The sequence below is a fragment of the Bos indicus genome, chromosome 1 (assembly GCF_029378745.1).
Source record: "Bos indicus isolate NIAB-ARS_2022 breed Sahiwal x Tharparkar chromosome 1, NIAB-ARS_B.indTharparkar_mat_pri_1.0, whole genome shotgun sequence".
NCBI classification, from domain to species: domain Eukaryota; kingdom Metazoa; phylum Chordata; class Mammalia; order Artiodactyla; family Bovidae; genus Bos; species Bos indicus.
Genome location: NC_091760.1, coordinates 51111521 through 51132509, shown reverse-complemented (window position 1 = coordinate 51132509; position 20989 = coordinate 51111521). Strand labels below are relative to the sequence as shown.

The 20989-nt window shown below is 36.0% G+C and overlaps 1 protein-coding gene across 9 annotated transcripts in view; it reads left to right on the top strand.

The window, feature by feature from the left end:
* CBLB (Cbl proto-oncogene B) overlaps nucleotides 1–20989 on the top strand; it is a 225916-nt gene that overhangs the window by 116496 nt on the left and 88431 nt on the right. For all 9 annotated transcript variants that reach the window (XM_070787231.1, XM_019974609.2, XM_019974545.2 and 6 more), the window contains exons 5-9: nucleotides 994–1150; nucleotides 6907–7028; nucleotides 9987–10124; nucleotides 13503–13590; nucleotides 16433–16564. In XM_070787231.1, the coding sequence (XP_070643332.1) occupies nucleotides 994–1150; nucleotides 6907–7028; nucleotides 9987–10124; nucleotides 13503–13590; nucleotides 16433–16564 (637 nt within the window). The remainder of the gene's footprint in view (nucleotides 1–993; nucleotides 1151–6906; nucleotides 7029–9986; nucleotides 10125–13502; nucleotides 13591–16432; nucleotides 16565–20989) is intronic.

Sequence of the window (20989 nt, the reverse complement as noted above, 5' to 3'; positions counted from 1 at the left end):
GGCTCAATTCCTGGGTCAGGAAGATCCTCTGGAGAAGGAAATGGCAACCCACCGCAGCATTCTTGCCTGGGAAACCCCATGGACAGAGGAGACTGATAGGCTTCAGTCCATGGGGCTGCAAAAGAGTCAGACGTGACTCAGTGACTAAACACAACAATTATGAAAACTGCAGCTTAAAATTTTCAACATATGAATGATTATTTTCTTCCACTTGTTCAGAAATAGGCATTTAACATTCCCAAAGGAGGAAAAGTGAAGAACAAATAATGAATGTTATTCATTTTCATGGTGGACAGGAGGTGGGTGAATGTTGGAAACTGGTCAGGTAGAGAATGAGTTGGGAGACTTTCCCCTGGGTACCATTCTATGCTCTTCAAAATTTTTGAACCATGTAAGTATATTACCTAAAAAATGTTGATACAAGGGTTTTACTATTAAGTTGATCAGTGAGTGTTGAATAAATAACTTTCCATTTGATACCTAGTGGGGTTGGTTAAAAATTATTGAAATTTCCCTTTGCATTAGTATGAAAGGTTAAATAAAGTGGTTTTCCATCTCTTTAGAACATATCAGGATGGTGGCAGAAATATCTTGATGACTTTCTGCCTGAACTTTCTTATGCAATGAACAAAGAATTCTTGCTATTATGTGAACACATCATCCTGTTATTACTTTAAGAAAATAAAGGAAGAGTTCAGACATACAGGACTTTGATCTAATACCTTCTTTGGAAGCATTTTTAGAAATATCTTGATAGTCGAGGACTGTTTGAGAGAAAAATTGATCTGCATTTTGGTCACATTCTTAGCAAATGAAAAATAATCCATTTAGCAAAACCCATTACCTATGTTCTGAATTATAAATAGTATTCTCAACTATTTGTCTTTTAGTACAAATACAATTATATTAATGTTATGATTGAATTGTGCTGTTTCACTGGAAGGTATGTCTTAAATGACACTTGATTCAATTACTTTTTTTTTTCTTGCACAGAACTATTGTACCATGGAAAGTATTCAGACAATGCCTTCATGAGGTGCATCAGATTAGCTCTGGCCTGGAAGCAATGGCTCTAAAATCAACCATTGACTTGACTTGTAATGATTACATTTCAGTTTTTGAATTTGATATTTTTACCAGGCTATTTCAGGTAAGCTTTGTATTTGCTTAATCCTGCGCTCTCTTCTACTCTCTTCCTTCTCTGCGTATGTGTGTCTTTTGCACATGCATGCATAATGTACAGATATATGGGAAATAGTCTCATTTTTGATAGTCTCCTATTTAAAAGCAGACTTCCCTTGTGGCTTAGCTGGTAAAGAATCTGCCTGCAATGCGGGAGACATGGGTTCGATCCTTGGGTTGGGAAGATCCCCTAGAGAAGGGAAAGGCTACCCATTCCAGTATTCTGGCCTGGAGAATTCCAGGGACCATACAGTCCATGGGGTCTCAAAGAGTCAGACACGACTGAGCGACTTTCACTTCACTTCATTTAAAAGCAAGTTGTTGGTCATTGCTCTAAGTTTAGAGTTTAAGTTTGGGATATCTGGTGTTCTGATAATAAGCAACTGGAAGTTAGTAATAAGCAATAAGCTTATTGCTTATTATGTAAAGGAGCTTTGCTTTATAAAAAGTCCCTATTTAGTTTCTCATTTTACTTTGTTGATCATTCTAGCCCAGTAACTGACAGAATGCAAGTTTTACAGGTGGGCATTTGCTGAGGTTGTATCTCAACAGCTGCCTTTACCTCCCACACCCATTAGATGAGAAGGGAAATAGCAAGCTTTGGAATAAATAGCAAACTTAACCTCTTCTGTATAGGCGATTACTATGATGTATACTGATTCTACAGCTAGCTTTGCTCTTTCAACCATATGTTATAAACATTTTTCAATGTCAGTAAATATTTCATCAGTGTAATTTTCAGCTTTCAGTTGCTACAGAATATTCCATCAAAATAGTCTGTTATTAATTTAGCATATCTCTTATTTGGGAAATTAGGTTTTCTTGTTTTTTTCCCTGATATCAGTGACTTTGAGATTAACCTTCTTTTCCTATTTATTGTTTTTGTTTTTGAATCATTCTTTTATGATTGTCTTCACATAGCTATTCAGAAGTAGGTATCATATAATAAAAGCTGGGTATCATCATTTTGTGCCTTTGTATGTGTAGACAGAATTACCCCAAATATGAAGACTTGCAATTTGCTTTGAATTTGCTTCTGCCATTAAATTGCATATCATCTCTGAAATTCAAGTGGTCATAAAATGAGAATCGCACCTAAAATCCCTGGTAAATTATATAGCAAGTGAGGTTTAATTGATCAAAAATGAGGCTTGCTTATATTCCAACACAGTTTTTCTTTCTTTTTTTATTTTAGTCTGCAGTAAGATTTATTCTGTTTGAAACATACTTTCAACAAATGTTAGAGTATAATATTGGTTTTCATGTTTCTCATGTTGTAAGAATTTTGCTTTTCTGATTTATGACTCTGCTTGGTACTTGCCTGCAAGGATCGGGTAACTGATTTATGTAAGAAAACAAGATTACGTGGGATTAACTTTTAATTTATAAAAGAACCCATTAACAGAGGGCAAATTAACTCTTATCGACAGTACTTACAGAATACATTTTACTTTATTACAGCTTTATAATCGTAATTCTACCTAGATGTATAGAATAGAAAATTAGATAAGTAACTGCAGAAAGTACGCTTTTGGTTGTTTTCAATTTACAGTAGTTTCATGATTATTCCCTTGGTATATGTATGTTGTCAGTTAATGTTTTTCCAACGACTTTAAGATACATTTTAGGAAAAGGCTGTGTTATCTGATACTGATTATTTTATAATGGAACTTGTCCTTTCTTTAAAAGTTTTTGATAATTTTACATATACTGACTGAACATGATACCAAGACCTTCTAATACTAGGCACTCTGCTTCTTCCCCTTGGGAAGGAAGAAAACTAATTTTTTTTTTTTTTCTCCATACGTTAAACCTAACTATTTATTCTAGAAAGAGTGTATTTTTTTGTGGGGAGCCTGGATGACTTTCAGTCAGAATGTTAAATACTAGGAGGCCTCAGAATTATATATCAAAAGTATGATGGCAATTTAATGTTGGTTAAACACTTACCCAAACAGCTGCTTAATGTGTATACATATTTTCTTATAAGCTGTTTCACTTTAAAATAGCCAAGTAATCTTAACACTCTAAGGTGCATATATCTTCTTTATGCTCCAGGGGATGGGAGAGGAAAAGAACCTTTTAAGTAGAGCTACTGTGAAAAGTATTAGGTAACAAAACAAAACAGCGCCAGTGGACCAAAGTATACCTGGTGTCTTTGAAAACCCAGGCTTATAGAAGTAGCTAAAGAACTCTTGTTAGCCCCTGTGTTTTTCTAAGATTCTTTACCTCTCCTCATTTCATTAAGCTTATACTGTAATCATGTATGTGTTTTAAAATATAAAAAAAATTGGTTTTGTGTACAGAAAGTGGATGTATTAACTTTTACTGATCTTTTATTTTTGTATAACTTTAAAAATTGAGTAATATTTTCCTCTTATAGTTGTGTAGTCTATATTTAAAATGTAAGTTTTATGGTTACTATTACTGCACGGACATATATTCTGCTCTACTTGTGATATAGATGGTAAAGTGGTTGTGAATTCTTCTAGCGTTAAACTGTTGGGGGTGGAGTATTTAGCAGAGTGGGATCTGAAAGTGGTCAAAGGACACCTTCAGGATTGGGCTTTGTTCTAGAGATCTAGCATCAGATTTGAAGAAGGTGTCAGTTGCGGTGAGGAGATGGAGTTGAGACTTGTCTAGGACATGAAAGAAGAAAGCTGGAGGATTCTGGTCTCCCCTTCTTCCTTTCTTCCCTCATCCTGATATTTTGCCAGAACTTGGACAGTGCTGTGAGTCCCTGGGAAGATCTTGCAATGGCTATGTTCCTCCGTCTGCCTGTTACCTTATCCGTCTCCCCTCCAGGTAGTTCAGAGATGCTGGGATTGTCGAGTGCTCAAGTCCCAGATTGGAAATATGGGCTTTTACATTCTTCTTTGCTCTCCTTGGGGCTGTTGCTCCTTCCTCCTTCCATTTCCCATTCTCTTCCGTAAGAGAAGATGGGATTGTTGAGAAATGGGGCAATAAGTGGGATGGGTAAGGTGGCAGGATAAGGAGTGAGTGATTTGGGGCTATATATAGTAGTGCCTATGGAATGTACACATTGTGGAATAGGGAGAAAAAGAGGTGAAGGAAGTCATCTTTCGCAGTGAGGATTGAGAGAGAATCTGGGCAGCCCAGCCAAGGTTCTGCTCCCAGGGTAGGTTGTAAGTCAGTAAATGAGTGTTCCTGAACACGGTGACCTTTGAGAGAATGGAGGAACTAGTCTTTTTAAGATACTTCATTAGTTTCTGTAGTCATTTAAGCATCTCCAAATAGGGGCTTCTCTGGTGGCCCAGTGGTGAAGAATCTGCTTCCCAATGCAGGAGCCACGGGTTCAACCCCTGATCTGGGAAGGTCACACATGCCATGGAGCAACTAAGTTCGTGCACCACAACTGCTGAGCCTGTGCTTCACAGCAAGAGAAGCCATCACGATAAGCAGCCTGTGCACCGCAACTAGGGGGGAGCCCCCACTCGCCACAACTAGAGGAAAGCCCACACAGCAGTGAAGACCCAGCACAGCCAAAAATCAGTAATTTTAAAAAGAGAATCTCCAAATAATGTTGTGTTTGGTGTGTGAAAAAAGATTTCCTATCATCTAACAACAAATTGCAAAAATAATCACTCTTCAAAGCACTTTATTTTGCCCACTTTATTTAGCCATTCTTTGGCAACATACTTTAAACGCGCACACACAAAATACAAAACTACCACGTGTTTCTGACTGTGGGTTTCATTCTCAAATAAAATAGTGCACAGACTTCCTATTAAGTATATATATTTGCAGTTAGAAGCTAGGCCTTGGAATTATTACCAAGAAATGGTTGCTATATAGCACAGCATTTGGCTCAAAACTCCACTTGTATTTGGTCTGTGCATGGGCTGTCTATAAAGTTCAGCATTGTTTTTAAAAAAAAAAAAAAACAGCTTTCATTAATTTGTGTGGATTCTAATGGAAGTGACCCAAATATTTTATATTCTTTTCATCCTTGTCCTTTATAGATGAGGAAGCAAAACAAAACAAACTCAGTGACTCCTGATAGTTATTATTCAGTTTTTTTTAAAACACATGCTAATACTCTTCCAAGTATTGTTTATGTAATTTTTAGTCATCCCTTAAGAAGAAAATTAAAAACATTTTTTTTTTCAAGTACATAGACAGAACCTCTCATAAGAGTGTTCTCCAGAGCTCATTTTTCCCCAATTAGGTATTTTAGTATGATGGGGAAATACCCTAAAGATTTTTCTTGTTATTTCGGCAAAGGTTAAACTCTTCATTACTAAATCATTCTTAAATCATTCTTTCCCTTGTTATCCTCCTCTCAAGGGTATAATCCTAAAAGAATTCCGCCTTGTAAATTTGAACCTTGCTTAACAATAACAAGGAACAAGTCTCAAAACAAACAGAAGTAGGAGCCCTCCACCAGTAATCGAGTCTAGGATAACTATTTTGACAACTTTCACTTGGCAACACAGAATACTTTTTTTTTTTTTTTTTTTCTTTTACATAGAAGATTTGAGTTAATAATTTGGCACATTAGATAGAGTATGCTGCCAATTCATTGGGATAAATGTAGCTTCAGCCTTAAAGATACAGCAGAGATAATTCATTCAACACCCTCAAGCAAAGTTGTTTATTACTGGCTGCCTTTTTTCCCTTGCCATGATTTGGAGGGACAACTAATCCCATTAGAGAGAGTGATAACAAAGCCTCTGTGTGTGTGTGTGTGTGTGTGTGTGTGTGTGTGTGTGTGTGTGTATTTCTGTGAAGGATTTCTGTAGAATTCACCTCTAAACTGAACCTTTTCTGATTTTCTAATTGTACAAGGATGAACCAAATGTTAGAATTGTAGTGTGTTACCATGGGAGTCAAGGCTTTGTAGACAAGTCAGTTCAGAGCAGCTATCCTGGTTGCTCTGCTCTGATGCTGCTTTAGTGCTGGTCTCCCTTTGGGAAGCAAGACAGGCATGTTCCTTGTTCTTATGTAGCTTAGGGTCAGTGTGTGGACTTTGCCAAATCACTCACATTCCTTGATAGTCTTTTGTTCTACAAAATGTGATATCTAAATGTTAGAGTAGTGAATAAGACAGACACACAGGGAGATGAGGCATAAGATGAGAAGTAGTGATTTCGGTCTGAGAAGGCTATGTTGAGGAAAAGATGTTTGAAGAGGAAGGAGTCACATACATATTTGAAGAATTCAGGTAGAGGGATCAGCAGATTCAAAGGCTCTGAGGTGAGAGAGTATAATTATGTTCAAGCCAGCAGCAAAGTGATCCGCGGATCTAGAGGAAAGGCAGAATGTGAGAGAGTCACAGCAGATGGGGATACAGGGGAACTGGGTCTCAACCCCGTAAGGTCCTTCTAGGCCATTTATAAGAACTTTGGCTTTTAGTCAAAGTTAGAGAGTTTTGAACCAAAGAGTGATGTGGTTTATGTTTCAAAACGATTGCAACTGCTGTATTGGGAATAGAATATGTGGAAAAGAGATTATGTGGTTTTCCTTTTTGCTTTCAATATTTTTTTCCTAAAATCTGTTTTCTGCATAATTATATTTCTCCAAAATTAAAGTAAGTAGTTTTATGTTTGCTTTTGGATAATGTAAGTTGACCTAAGCCATGTAAACTCATATTCACTTTAAAAATATCCAGAAGAATTTTAGTATGTGTATTAAATAATGGCTTGGTGTGTAAATGATAGTTGATATTCTCTAGGTAACCTTTTAATTTACTTATACTTTTAGCCTTGGGGTTCTATTTTACGGAATTGGAATTTCTTAGCTGTAACACATCCGGGTTACATGGCATTTCTCACATATGATGAAGTAAAAGCACGGCTACAGAAATACAGCACCAAACCCGGAAGGTAAGACTTTTTGGCAGTATGTGATGAATGTAAAGATGGAAAGTCCTTGGTGGTTCATTCCTAAGTAAATCAGTTATACACATGGGTTGAGGGGAGGGAAATGCTAATAGACCAAAACAGTGCTTCCTAATTCAGTTACTCAAATTGGTATGTTATGCTTGTTCTGAAACTTAATATTCATAAAGTGAAAGAGGATATGGTAATAAGTAATTTGGTGAATTTAGAGAGTAAGTCTCAGAGTTTAAAATTGGAATAAGATATTAGCATATTAACTCTTTTCATGACGTGTTTGTGTATAAAATTGTTTATTTGAGTACTTGAATACTGTGCTAATGACAAATCAGTTTCATGTTCATTATTTTAGGGTATTTTTCAAGACATTCAGTTTGGTTCTATGATAATCACGTAATTACATATAAATACATATTAATGCATATAAGTACATTTAAGTGTACAGATACATGGTGAATGTGTAGCAAGTTCATAAACATAGAAACCTGTTGCTAGCACTCCCAAGCAGTGTCATGTCCTTGAGAACTTCTTCCATAATCCCTCATGCCGGTGTTGAAATCGAATGAAACTCACAGAGTTTAGCTGTGTGATCAGCCTCTCTGGCTTTGTCTAAGAGAGCAGATCTTATTAATGGCATATCTGGGATCAGAAAATCTCTCTCCCCTGGTGCAGACATTTTCCCCATGGCCAGTCTAGAAATGGACCAGGCACGTAGTAGGCATTTGTGCTGTGGCATGCAGTCTGCTGGATATGATGGTCATGACACTTAAAGTATTTAGTAGGAGACACCATCCCACTGTCCATGAGAGCACTGATGTTCATATAGGGGTCATTTCATTTTAGAAGTTGAGTATTTTTCAAGTCTGCCTTTTTCTTCTAATACCGTTTTTATTTGATTTTTAGTGCAAATGTCATTTGTCCTTTAAGAAAGTCTTTTCAAACAGTCAGTTATGGATGGTTTCTACCCTCTTTGCCATAATGGAAAAATTTCCACCTCTTATATTTCTAAGAATTTTATTGTATATTAGAAGGCAGTTGTAGGAACAGAAAGCAGTGTGGCTCCTGTGGAGTCATGGGTGTAGACTGAGAACTGGTTCTCAATGTGACTACAAGAGCAGGTCAGATACTGTGCACATTGACAGTGGCTTAGGTGAGTCATTTTGTTTCATTCAGGGATCTCTCATAACCAAATTTTTCCGTAACTTTTGCTCTCTTGATTGACATCAAAGTATCCTCTTGTTCCTGGAGTATGATTTGAAAGATATAATACCATTGGAATCATTCTATCATACAGATTTAACACAGAAGTTATTTGGGAAATTATCTCCAGTTCTAAAAAAAATAATAAAGTGAGTCCTTTTTGTGTTCTCTTGTTCAAGATCATGGAGATAATTAATGACCGTGTTGGAAGTATTAATAAAAGCCAGAACTCATCACTATTCGAATAGTGCTTTTAAGATAGTGCTCTCTGAAAGGATGTCTTCTTTTCCTTCCCTTCTTGCCTTGTATCAGTTATTTCTTCTAAGTTTTCCTTAATGATGAAATGATCAGTCTGTGGTAAACTGTTGTATGTATGTGTAATAGGGTATTTAAAATGTGTTTAGGAAAATTCAGTGAACAGCCAAATGATTTTAATAAATATTTGCTGGAGTTGTCCTTTCTCTCAGAAAATGGTTCATCTCTTTACTTTCATGGTAAAGAAAATAGTTGGCTATATTTCAAGGACATTTGAGTTCTTAAGGTTGTACTTTATTTGGATCCAACTGACAGTCATGTCTGTGTGGAATTCTTTAGATGATTATGATTAAGGATGCTAAGTGAGAGGTTGATACTTATTTTTCAGCTTTCTAGGAGAATGTTTTTAGACTTCTTGAAAAGTCCTTTCCAACAGTCCAAAACCAGTATGAAAATCACTTCTTCCTTTCTTTAAAGAGCCCAGTTTTCTTCAAAGATGAAACCACATTACAGTACTTGATATCCAAATTAAGTAAATCTAATGACTGTGTAGCTGTTATATATGCTAAATTATCTGTTAAAGTTTTTATTACAGTACTTGTTTAATCAATAGCTAATGTAATTAACAGATGCTTATTTCTACCACATACATATAGCAATCAGGGTACTCAAATATAGCTTAAGTTGGCCTACTTTCGATCTGCTTAAGGTGTTATAAAATCCAGATATGGATATCATGAATAAGATTGAGTGTAATACACTTAAATTCAGGGAAATGCTGTAAAATGTAGTAAGTTGATAAGATAATTAGCTAATCATAGTAAATAATGAATTTAAAACCAAGTCAGTGTCTTCTGACATTGTCATTAATTTGTTTTTTATTTTAGAACTATTTTTATTTCCTATCACAAGACACTGAACTTGACAGGATTAGAGGGAGACCATGAACTTACCTAGTTTGTTTTCCCATTAATATAGTTCAGCTCTTTGGTCTTTTGTTTAAACATGAGTGGCTGTAATACTTGAAAGAAAAGTATTATTTTAACTTTTTAAGAACTAGAAGTGCATAATTTTAAGATGACAAAATAATGTATTGAATTCCATAGTAGACTGGCTCAATTTCTGTCTGAGCTAGCCAAATTAATTTTTACTTACTTTATTTTTACTTTCCAAAAATGTCACAGCTGTTTCACACCACCAGCACTTTCATGCAGAGCAAACCTCTAATGATGATGATGGTAAATTATTTGATGGTTTACAACTTCAATTATTTTTTCACAGAACTCTAGGGATATTTAAATGGAATTACTATCATTATTTCTTTTGCAGATCAGTAAATGGAGAAGGAGAAAAGTGTAGAAATAAGTTTCAAGATAGAAATCCTAAATGATTTTGTTTATTTTGCTTAAGAAAAATCTACCAATTGTTGGGTAGTAGTTAGCGAGCAGACATTTTGAAAGTGTTTAAACATAATTTTCTTATGTTTCACAGCTACATTTTCCGGTTAAGCTGCACCAGGCTGGGGCAGTGGGCCATTGGCTATGTGACAGGGGATGGCAATATCTTACAGACCATACCGCACAACAAGCCCTTATTTCAAGCCTTGATTGATGGCAGCAGGGAAGGATTGTGAGTATGAGACATGGGGGTTGGAGTTTTTATTGTTCACAGATGTGGAAGGTAGAGGCTCCTTTTGATGGTTGGAATGGACAGTGAGGCTGATGGTCTGACTGGTTTTTATTTTAAAACTAAGAAATGGATGATCCTTAGATTTTATTGTTCATTTCTTAAAATAGTCAATTTAAAGTAACCTAATTATTTGATTTTTTTTTTAGCATGGTCTTCACAACCTTCAGATCTCAGTATTTCCTTAGAAATGTTAGAAAATACTGTACAGTTGGAGAATGGACACAGCAGAATGATTATTTGACTGTTCCCTATCTAGCTCTGCTCCTGTGCTCCCAATTTGTACTCTCAATCAGTATAGGGTCTTTTAATCCTGCTGTTGGGATCATGGGCAGATTCTGATAGGCTCTGTTCTTGGACTGTTAGTAAAGTTGCAAAGAAGCTCCCTTTGTGGGATTGCCATAGACAGCTCACAAAAGCAACCCGCCCCAAAGAGCCATCCATCTGCTCTTCTGTCTCAGAAAAATACAACTGGCTATTAAAGGGGCCTGGAATTTCATTTCCCTGGGGAGCACTGTGCTCCTATGTCTCTGAAACATGCCTTCCTTCTCTCCTACCCTCCTCTTTCGCTTCCTCTCTTTTGTCTTTTTTTTTTTTAATTAAAGTATAAGTGAGGTACAATGTTAAATGTTACAGGTGACCAGTATAATGACTCACAAGTTTTAAAGGTTATACTTCATTTGCTGCTGTTGTTCACTCACTCAGTCATGTCTGACTCTTTCCATGGACCGCAGCACGCCAGGCTTCCCTGTCCTTCACTCTCTCCTGATGTTTGTGCAGACTCATGTCCGTTGAGTCAGTGATGCCATCCAAACAGTTCATCCACTGTTGTCCCCTTTTCCTCCTGCCCTCGATCTTTCCCAGCCTCAGAGTCTTTTCCAGTGAGTCAGCTCTTTGCATCAGGGGCCAAAGTATTGGAGCTTCAGCTTCAGCATCTGTCCTTCCAGTGAATTTTCAAGGTTGATTTCCTTTAGGATTTATTGGTTTGCTCTCCTTGCTGTCCAAGGGACTCTCAAGAGTCTTTTCTAGCACCACAGTCCGAAAGTGCCCATTCTTTGGCGCTCATTCGGCTCCATTTATAGTTATTGTAAAATATTGACTGTATTCCTGTGATAGAAACCTGAGAGGGGGAAGTCTACCAGAAAGAGCAAATAGTTTCCAGTAGCAAAATTTTATTTTGCCAAAGTAAGAACAGAAAAAAGAAAAAGTGATGGGCTCTATGTGAATGGATAGAAGTTTTGAATTTTAAGAAATAGTTATGTAAGAATGAATGGCAAACTGGTACTAAAAGTCTGTATTTCTCCTTTTTTTTAATTATAAATTTGCTATTCTGTTATTTATACCTTACCTCTGATACATCAAGGATTCATATGTGTGGCTTTCTATCCACTGTAACAGGATTTTTGTCTTGAAGAAAATGTACTTCAGAGTTTTAATTTATAAAAAGAGATCACAAGTGGGCCAATCTGTGAATGGACTAATTTTGATATATCTTATTATGGGCTTTTCTGGTGGCTCAGAGGTAAAGAGTCTGTCTACCAATACAGGAGACCTGGGTTTGATGCCTGGGTCCAGAAAATGACCTGGAGAAGGAAATGGCAACCCACTGCAGTATTCTTGCCTGGGAAATCCCATGGTCAGAGGAGCCTGGCTGGCTACAATCCATGTGATTGCAAAGAGTCAGACATGAAACAACAGCAACAACAAAAGATCAGTAAAAACACAGGATATCATCTGTCTGACTGTTTCCAACTATCAGGGTCATTTGTCCATTCCTTATAGTTAATCTGATATTGTGGGACATAAGTGATAAAGAAGTTTACTTTGAAAACTAGCCAAGATTCCTTATTCCTTCAATGCCATTGGAAGGGACTGAGCAGCAGCAGCAGTGTTGAAGACCATAATCATTTAATTGCTCCTATACAGAATTTTTAAACCTGTTCTCTGGCAAAATTATTGTGTTTGTAATCTTTTATTTCTGAATTCTCCCTAGAATTCAACATTCTTGAAGTGTGGTGAACAAGTATAAAAAGAAAGTTACCAACTTTTGTTTATCACTTCTATAACATTTGTAGTGTTTTATCCTACCCCTATAATGATGCTCTAAAATTTTTATCACAGTCATATGTAGTCAACTCCTTTTCCTAAATCTTAAAAATACAACAACAACAACAAAAACCCACTCACTGATTTTCTCCTTACCATATGAAAATTGTCTGTCCTCTAGGTTTATTTTTTCCTGGCTTTCTTGTAGAATTTTAAACACTAACATATTTATAGACTGTTTATGGATAAATATTTTTTGTTCCTTCACATAATAGTTTTAGTATAGTTTTGCCTTTTATTCACCACTGTAGTATTATATTCTTAAGTTATCATTCAGAAATCTAAAACAAAAAGTTAATAAACAAAATCACCGGTAACTTAATGAGTTGATGAAATCCAGCAGTAGTATTATTCATTTCCTAATCTATTATAGGTGCTTGCCAATATGATCAGCTTCATTTTTTAAAATGGATTTCTGAATAACTAAGCACTGGTTTAGCACAGCCAATGGCATGATAACTTTTAGTTCTTATTTTACTTCTCTCTAGTCATGGAACCTTGTGTTTATAAGCCATTCTGTTGGTAGCTGCGTTTGAAATGAATGAAACCTAGAGTCGTGGCCTTTGTGTAAGTGCACATGTGTATGTGTGCCAGGGTAAATGGAAGGTGAAACAGAAAGGGAATGGGCAACTAGGGAGCGAAAACACCACAAAAATGTGTGGATAACTTTTATGAGAAAATTGTGGGCTTTAATTCTATTTTTGTTTCCTAGTGGTACTAAGCCTGGTGTAAAATGTAACATTAATTGTGCTTCATGTGAAAGACATAATAATTGCAAATAGGTGTATATTCTGAGTATTTTGGAATAGAACATGAGTAACCAGTGAAAGTGTTAGTCACTCAGTCATGTCCGACTCTTGTGACCCCCATGGACTGCAGCTTGCCAGGCTCCATAGACTTCTCCAGGCAAGAAGACTGGAGTGGGTGGCCATTTCCTTCTCCAATACATATAGTAAAGGTATTTAATTGAAAATGATTGCTTAATGACTGAGTCCATGTTCATTATATATTTCTTTTATTTCCTAGATTTTAAATTTCCTAAAAATAACATTGTAATATTATGGAAACAGTGATAGAATAAATTCTTGATGTAAGATACATAAAAAGGAAACATCTAAATGTGTGTTTAAATTTAGAAGAATCTGATTACATAACCTTAGAGGCAATTAAGACTTGTATATAGTTATGTAAATAAAATTTCTGTTTATAATCCAGTTATCTTTATCCTGATGGGAGGAGTTATAATCCTGATTTAACTGGATTATGTGAACCTACACCCCATGATCATATAAAAGTTACACAGGTAAGGACAATTTCTGGAGACATGTGTAAAATTAATAAGTATTTGTGTTGCGTTTGAAATAACATTCTAAATAATTGGTAAAGTCATGTACAGATATTTAATGCAAAATATATTTAAGGAATTCTAAGAGTGTTTGAAAAGAAATTATAGAACTTTCTTCATTTTTTTGATAAAAATCTCTTGTTAATCTTTCTGCTTCCAATATAATACTGACATTTATGTGGGGAAATAGATAAATCTATAGGTAGGCAGATTGATAGGAAAGGAGAGATATTTAGCTTTAGAAAACTTCAGGGAAGATTAGAATAATTGTATGCATTAGTTTTTAGAGTCAAATGAGTAATTGAAACCTCCTGGAAACAATAATTGTGTTCTTGTAAATCCACTGTTGGCACCCTCATAGGTTATGACTCGGGGGTTAACTTCGTAAAGTCTTTCTCGAGGGTGATACTGAATGTTACCAAAACCTAAACATGTTTGACTCTAGATTCCATATACATATTACTTGAATATACACACAAAGATCTCTACACCAGGATGTTCACTTTAGCATTTTTCTTAAAAGTGAAATATTCAGTTCAGTTCAGTCACTCAGTCGTGTCCAACTCTTTGCGACCCCATGAATTGCAGCACGCCAGGCCTCCCTGTCCATCACCAACTCTCGGAGTTCACTCACACTCATGTCCATCGAGTTGGTGATGCCATCCAGCCATCTCATCTTCTGTCGTCCCCTTTTCCTCCTGCCCCCAATCCCTCCCAGCATCAGAGTCTTTTCCAATGAGTCAACTCTTGGCATGAGGTGGCCAAAGTATTGGAGTTTCAGCTTTAGCATCAGTGCAATTACAGTATACCAAATACCTATATTCAGTCTTAGGTTAAATACCATAGTATACTCATACTTCATTATCTTGTAAAGTCTTTAACAAGAGGAAGGTAGCTCTGAACACTCACATGGGAACTTCTGCATCTTGTTATGTAAAAAAGTTATGTAAAGCTTAATTATGTAACATTTGATTTTGTAAAATGACATTATGTAACTTCAATTTTATAAATAAAAATTACCATATGTGAACATGTGAATGCACTTTAAAAAAATAAAAATGAAAAACACAAATTTGGCAACAGTCTTTGAGAGAGAACTTCCAATATTATGTAGCTGTAGTTAAATTTTTTTTAATTTTATAATTTGGATATTTTGCACTTTGTATAATAATAAAACTAATAAAACCAAATGGTAAGTTTTAGGGAAAACAGTAGATAATTTTTCATTTCTACTTCTTTAGATTTCTATGGTTATGATATTTAAAATATACTTGTTGACATGTGTAGTCTTTTGGGCAGTTTTAAAAATTTAATATATGAAAGCCATTTAAAAAGTTATGTACTGATTCTATGTTTTCTAACATATGTAAAGAGACACAGAAGACAATTCCTCATTATAAAGCCATTGTTTAAAAATTGTTTTAAAATTCATATTCAGGAGTAGTATCATTCTCTTAAACTACTCATAAATATTTGAATAGCTTACCTCTTAGGTTGCATTGGCTTCTGCAAGTGTGATTGTATCTTATTTTAATTTTTTTAATAATTGTAGATTGGCCCATTGAATTGCATAACCAGTATATGGGCTACAGTCTGTAGGGTCACAAAGAGTTGGACACGACTGAAGTGACTGAGGACACACACACACACATAGATACTTATCTAGTATTTTAGGGATTTCAGTGATATATATGATACTTTGGACTTCTTTTCCATCTTGATCTACTCTTTCCCTTAATTTATTTTAAAATTATATAGTCATACATATACCATGGTAGACAGAATTTATATATGAATGAGTATGTGGGTGTGTGTATCTATGTGTTTATACATATATATTTTTTCTCACTGAGATTGTAAGATCTTTCACTAGGCTAGGAATTAAATATTGTCATTTATTCATCCTGTCCAAGGCCATGTATGTAGTACGTACTTACTAGACTAACACATTGCTTTATTTAAACAAATTTTTGTTTCAGTAACTCCTTTTCTTTGTATCCCTATTAAGTAACAGTCTCTGTTCATACTTTCTTTATACTTACCAGTATATCTGAATCTTCTTTGTGACAGAGACGTTTTCATTATTTGAACACTGAGAATTTAATTATGCCAAAAGCATCTAAACTAGTGAATAAAGAGAATAGATTTTTAATAAAACAGTTTTTGGTAGCTGAAATGATTAGGTTTTTGATAGTATTAGACTGGGAAAAGAGTATGAAAATAGGGATTTAATATAGAATTTGAGGAAAATAATTTATACTACTGAGCCTCAGTTTTTTTTTTTAATTCAGTGTATCTTATTATACTTTGCAGATTATATGACATAATAAATGTGGACAACAGTACATAGCATGCAGAAAGGCCTTGGCAAATTTTCCGTCCTGAAATTTCCTAGATAGATGTCTAAGAAATAAAATTGTCAGCTGTATTGCAATTTTGACATTAAAATTAGATGAGTATGTGGTATTTACAGAGAAAAGTATTGTTTTTTATTGCATTTAAAACCATACGTTTGTCTCTTAAATCATCCTGTTGATGCAGGTACCTTCCTAAAGGAACAGTACAAAATGTTAAATAATCCAAAGTATTAAAAAAGTTTACACAGTTGCTGATAAAATCTTTTTAATTTTATGGACCAAATTGTGACTACCGATTTAAAACATATCTTAAATGGTAGTTTGATCTGACAGGATCAAGTGTGAGGAATTTACTGTAAGTCATGGTATTTGAGAAAATTCAGTATTATCAGTTCATGCAAAAAAATACATTAATGTTGCCTTTTTTGCTCCCCCAATTCCAGGAACAATATGAATTATATTGTGAGATGGGTTCCACTTTCCAGCTCTGTAAGATTTGTGCTGAGAACGACAAGGATGTCAAGATCGAGCCTTGTGGGCACCTGATGTGCACCTCTTGTCTTACAGCCTGGCAGGTATAGTCAAGATTTAGTCACTTTGATGTCTTCCTTATATTCCCTATGAATATGTCTTTTTTCATTTTTCTTCATCTTAAGGATTCAAAAAGTCACACTGGTAAGTGTTTGTTTGAACGGTTGGTTTTTAAAAAAACCTCACATGTTTGAATCTTTCACTTCCATAATTTGACTTTCTGTTGGGTTTTCATGTTTTCCTCGTGCTGTGCTGTGCTGTGCTTAGTCGCTCAGTCATGTCCTACTCTATGTTACTCCATGGACTGAAGCCCTCTCTGTCCATGGGGATTTTCCAGCCAAGAATACTGGAGTTGGTTGTCATGCCCTCCTCCAGGGGATCTTTCCAACTCACGGCTTGTACCCAGGTCTCCCACATTGCAGGTGGACTCTTTACCGTCTGAGCCACCAGGGAGGCCCAAGAATTCTGGAGTGGGTAGCCTATCCCTTCTCCAGGGGATGTTCCCCACCCAGGAATCTAACCAGGGTCTCCTGCATTGCAAGTGGATTCTTTGCCAGCTGAGCTTCCAGGGAAGCCCTTTCTTTCACTATTATTTATTTAATATATAAAATTAAAATAACTTAATCTTACAATATTAATCATAAGTAGTTCTGCTTCTATAACACTACTTATTTCAGAATATCACTTACCAATGTTGCAAACTAACCGTATTTATTTATTGTAGCCAAGATTCTATTTATAGTAGATCAGATTCTCAAGCAAAGTAAACCCTAGTAGATAAATCTTACTTTGATGTTTCAACACTTCTCTTGAGGAGGTATGGCTCCTGTCTCACGAATGTCTCCAATTGCTCTGTAAGGCTAAAACAGGAGAATCAGACAGAAAGTTTCCCAAATGTCTTTAGTTCCCAAAGGCACTAAATTTTCCAATTTACAAGGCAAAGCTGCCTTCCATTCTGTAGGCATTCAATAAATAGAAATTGATTTGCTGTTTTAGAATAAGACCTAGAAAATAATTGGTTTTCCCAAGGGCTTCTTTAAAATATTTCTTTATCTGTAATGAAGGTTGGAGATTTTAAAATAGATCTTTGGACAGATTTCTAGTTTTGAGTATTTGGAGGATTCACAGAATATTTTGCTCAAGCACTTTTTTAGCTCCTCTGTTTTAACACAGTCAGTGTTGAAGTCAGTAATGTTGATTGGATTTAGAAAACAAATCATTAAACTTTCAAGCCTGTAAAAGAATTTGGAATTGAGCGTTATCATGAGTATCCGTATTTCTGAACCTTCTTTCCAGCCCAGAACCTGTGTATTTCCTCAGGAAGGATGGCCTCAGGGGATCTGGACAGGGCAGTGCAAACTCATAGGAGCATTGATGTTTGTTGAGCTCATTACTTGATGATAGAATATTAATGATTTTCACATTTTTGCAATCTTATGAAGAGGGCCTCTTTTTACCTTTGGAGAACTTTTAAAAATGGATGAAGAAAAAGAGGAAGAAGTAGGAAATGAATTACAATTGATTTACATTTACAGAGCTGTTTCTGAGCTCCCAGACGTCTTTCCTTCGTTAGTAAAGATTGTTCCACCTCCCTACATGGCTCTCTTTCAATATGCATTTGATTTATATTTTACCTGAGGTTTTCCTTGCCCTCATTTCCCTTTATCCCTTCATGATGCTTGTGAATTTTGAGTAGTACAGGGAGAAGTTGGAGGAAAAGCAATGCCCAGTATGGCATCAGCAAACTCAACATAAAGTTACTTGCTGTTTATGTTAACAAATAATAGTTCTGCAGACATAGCAGTGCCTTTTTTAAAAAATAAATGTTTCAATAAATTTAATTACACAGGTAGAAGATAAAACTGTCAGTTTGCAAATGGATTTCAAAGGTACCAGTAGAAAATATTAGAGATGTTATTAACTCAGTGCCTGGCTGACAGGGAGGGGACCACTTTAAGATTATTTGCTTTACCTGAAACCCTTTAAGTATTTCAGGGCAAGTATTAAACTGACAGAGGCCAAATATGTTTGTCAAGCCCTTTAGACTGAGTTACGTCTTCGGTGCAGTAGTATGGTTCTTACAGGTTTGAAGAAAGTAAAAGTTTGCTTTTCTCCCTAAAGAAAACCAGAATTTTAGGCTGGTACAGGCTCCCAGTACTCTACCTCCACAGGTGCCCTGCATACTTCAGCCCCTTCTCTATGGTCCTGGGCTTGGAGCATACAAATACAAGCATAGACCTAGCATCTTCATCTTGAAACTTAGCATTTGGAAGTTCAGAGGAAGTTCCCACTATGGTGGCAGAAACCTTTGGTTAGTAAAGATTATCATTTATAGTGTCATTCAAAATAGCTGTTTACCTTGTGGTTTATAGTGTCATTCAAAATAGCTGTTTACCTTGTGGCTCAGAGTAAGTGAAAGAGTAGAGCTGAATGTAAAACAAAGAGGTTTTACTTATTTTAGTTTCTATATTCTTCTTAAATGAAATTAATCTTTTGAAACTCCAGGGCCAGTGATATGTATTTGATCTAGTGAGTCTGTGCACTACAGTAAGTTTGTTACGTGCAAGGACATAGGGGTGTTTCCCAGTATTCATGGATGTGTTATTAATCCTTCGCCCTTTACATCACCACAGCTTTTCTATATTTTATTCTGTAGTCTCCAAATGGTACAGTTCCTCTTGCTTGTAGCTAATCAGTTACTTGATTCTCTTTATGGTTTTTCATATTGATCTAATGGCCTTATATTAAGATAGGTTCAGTCAATTTGTAATTGTTAATATTTGAAATTTTTTCTTTTCTTTTTTTTTTCTTAACTCTTTAGTACTTAGTTTTAGAGATTGAGGAAGTACATAAATTGTCAATTGCTAAAAATTGTCTCTGAGTAAAGTTTTAGGAGAAGCTGTGTGAAAAAGTAGTAATAAAGTAGTAGTTGAGTAAGTTAAGTAGGGAAAAAAAAATTGACAAATTCGGAAGTGCTTAGAAAGTTGGAATAATCAAAGTAAATCACACTCATGTCACTAGTGAATAATATTATTATAATATTATCGTAGAATTTTGTATATAGGTTAATGAAAAATATGCAAAGGCAGGATTTCAGCATCTTTAAAATTCTTCCCACACAGGATGTTTAATGATTAATAAGCATTTTTCTGATACGTTTTTGTATATGTCTCTGTAATCTGCATGTTGTTCTTGTTTAGTCTCATAGTGAAAAGTGAAAGTCTCTCAGTCATGTCCAACTCTTTGCGACTCCATGGACTGTATAGTCCATGGAGTTTTCCAGGCCAGAATACTGGAGTGGGTAGCGTTTCCCTTCTCCAGGGGAATCTTCTCAACCCAGGGATCGAACTGCATTGCAGGTGGATTCTTTACTAGGTGAGCCACAGGGAAGCCCACGTTGTGTCCAACTCTTTGCAACCCCATGAACTGTGGCCTGCCAGACTCCTCGTCCATCGGATTTCCTAGAGAAGAATACTGGAGTGGGCTATGTCCTCCTCCAGGGGATCTTCCCAACCTAGGATGGAACCAGTGTCTCTTGCTTTGCTAGGCAGATTCTTAAGATCTTCCCTGGTGGCCCAGATGGTAAAACATCTCCCTGCAATGCGGGAGACCCAGATTTGATTGCTGGTTTGGGAAGATCTCCTGGAAAAGGAAATGGCAACTCACTCCAGTACTCTTGCCTGGAAAATTCCGTGGACGGAGGAACCTAGTAGGTACAGTCCATGGGGTCGCAAAGAATCCGACATAACTGAGCGACTTCACTTTCACTTTCGTATGCTAGATAATATACAGAAAAGAGAAGACTAGGACTAAGATTGTGCTAAATTGCTTCAGTCATGTCCAGCTGTTTGTGACCCTATGGACTGTAGCCTGCCAGGCTCCTTTGTCCATGGGATTCTCCAGGCAAGAATACTGGAGTGGGTTGCCATGCCCTCCAGAGCATCTTCCCAACCTAGAATTGAACCAGTGTCTGTTATATCTCTTGCTTTGGCAGGCAGATTCTTAACCACTAGCACCACCTGGATGTCCAGAACTAAGATGCCAAGTTAAAAGACATTGATATGGAAGATCAGTTGTCAAAAAGCCTTTGTAATGTCTCAGTTCTGTCCATTTCTCTTCTGAAATGTATATGTAGTCTTTTCAAAGACTCTTCAGTATGCTCAAGATCTGTGAATGAATTCTAAGAATTTCAAGCCTCAGCTCCATTTGTTCCATTCATTAGCTGCTGAGTAATTCCCTTCAGCTTTTCACATTTTGTTTTTTTGCACTTTTTTAGCCAGGAAGACCAAGTTTCTATTTATTGCTTTTTTAACACCAATAGACATGCAGGTGATCTCTGGTTCAAGTTTTCTCTATGCCAAAGAGAACTGTTGTTGGGTCAACATTTGGGAATTTCAAAGTGATGTTCAGTAGTCTGTATCTCAATAGGAATTTAGTCGTTAAAGAAGCTTCAACTTGTGAACATTTTA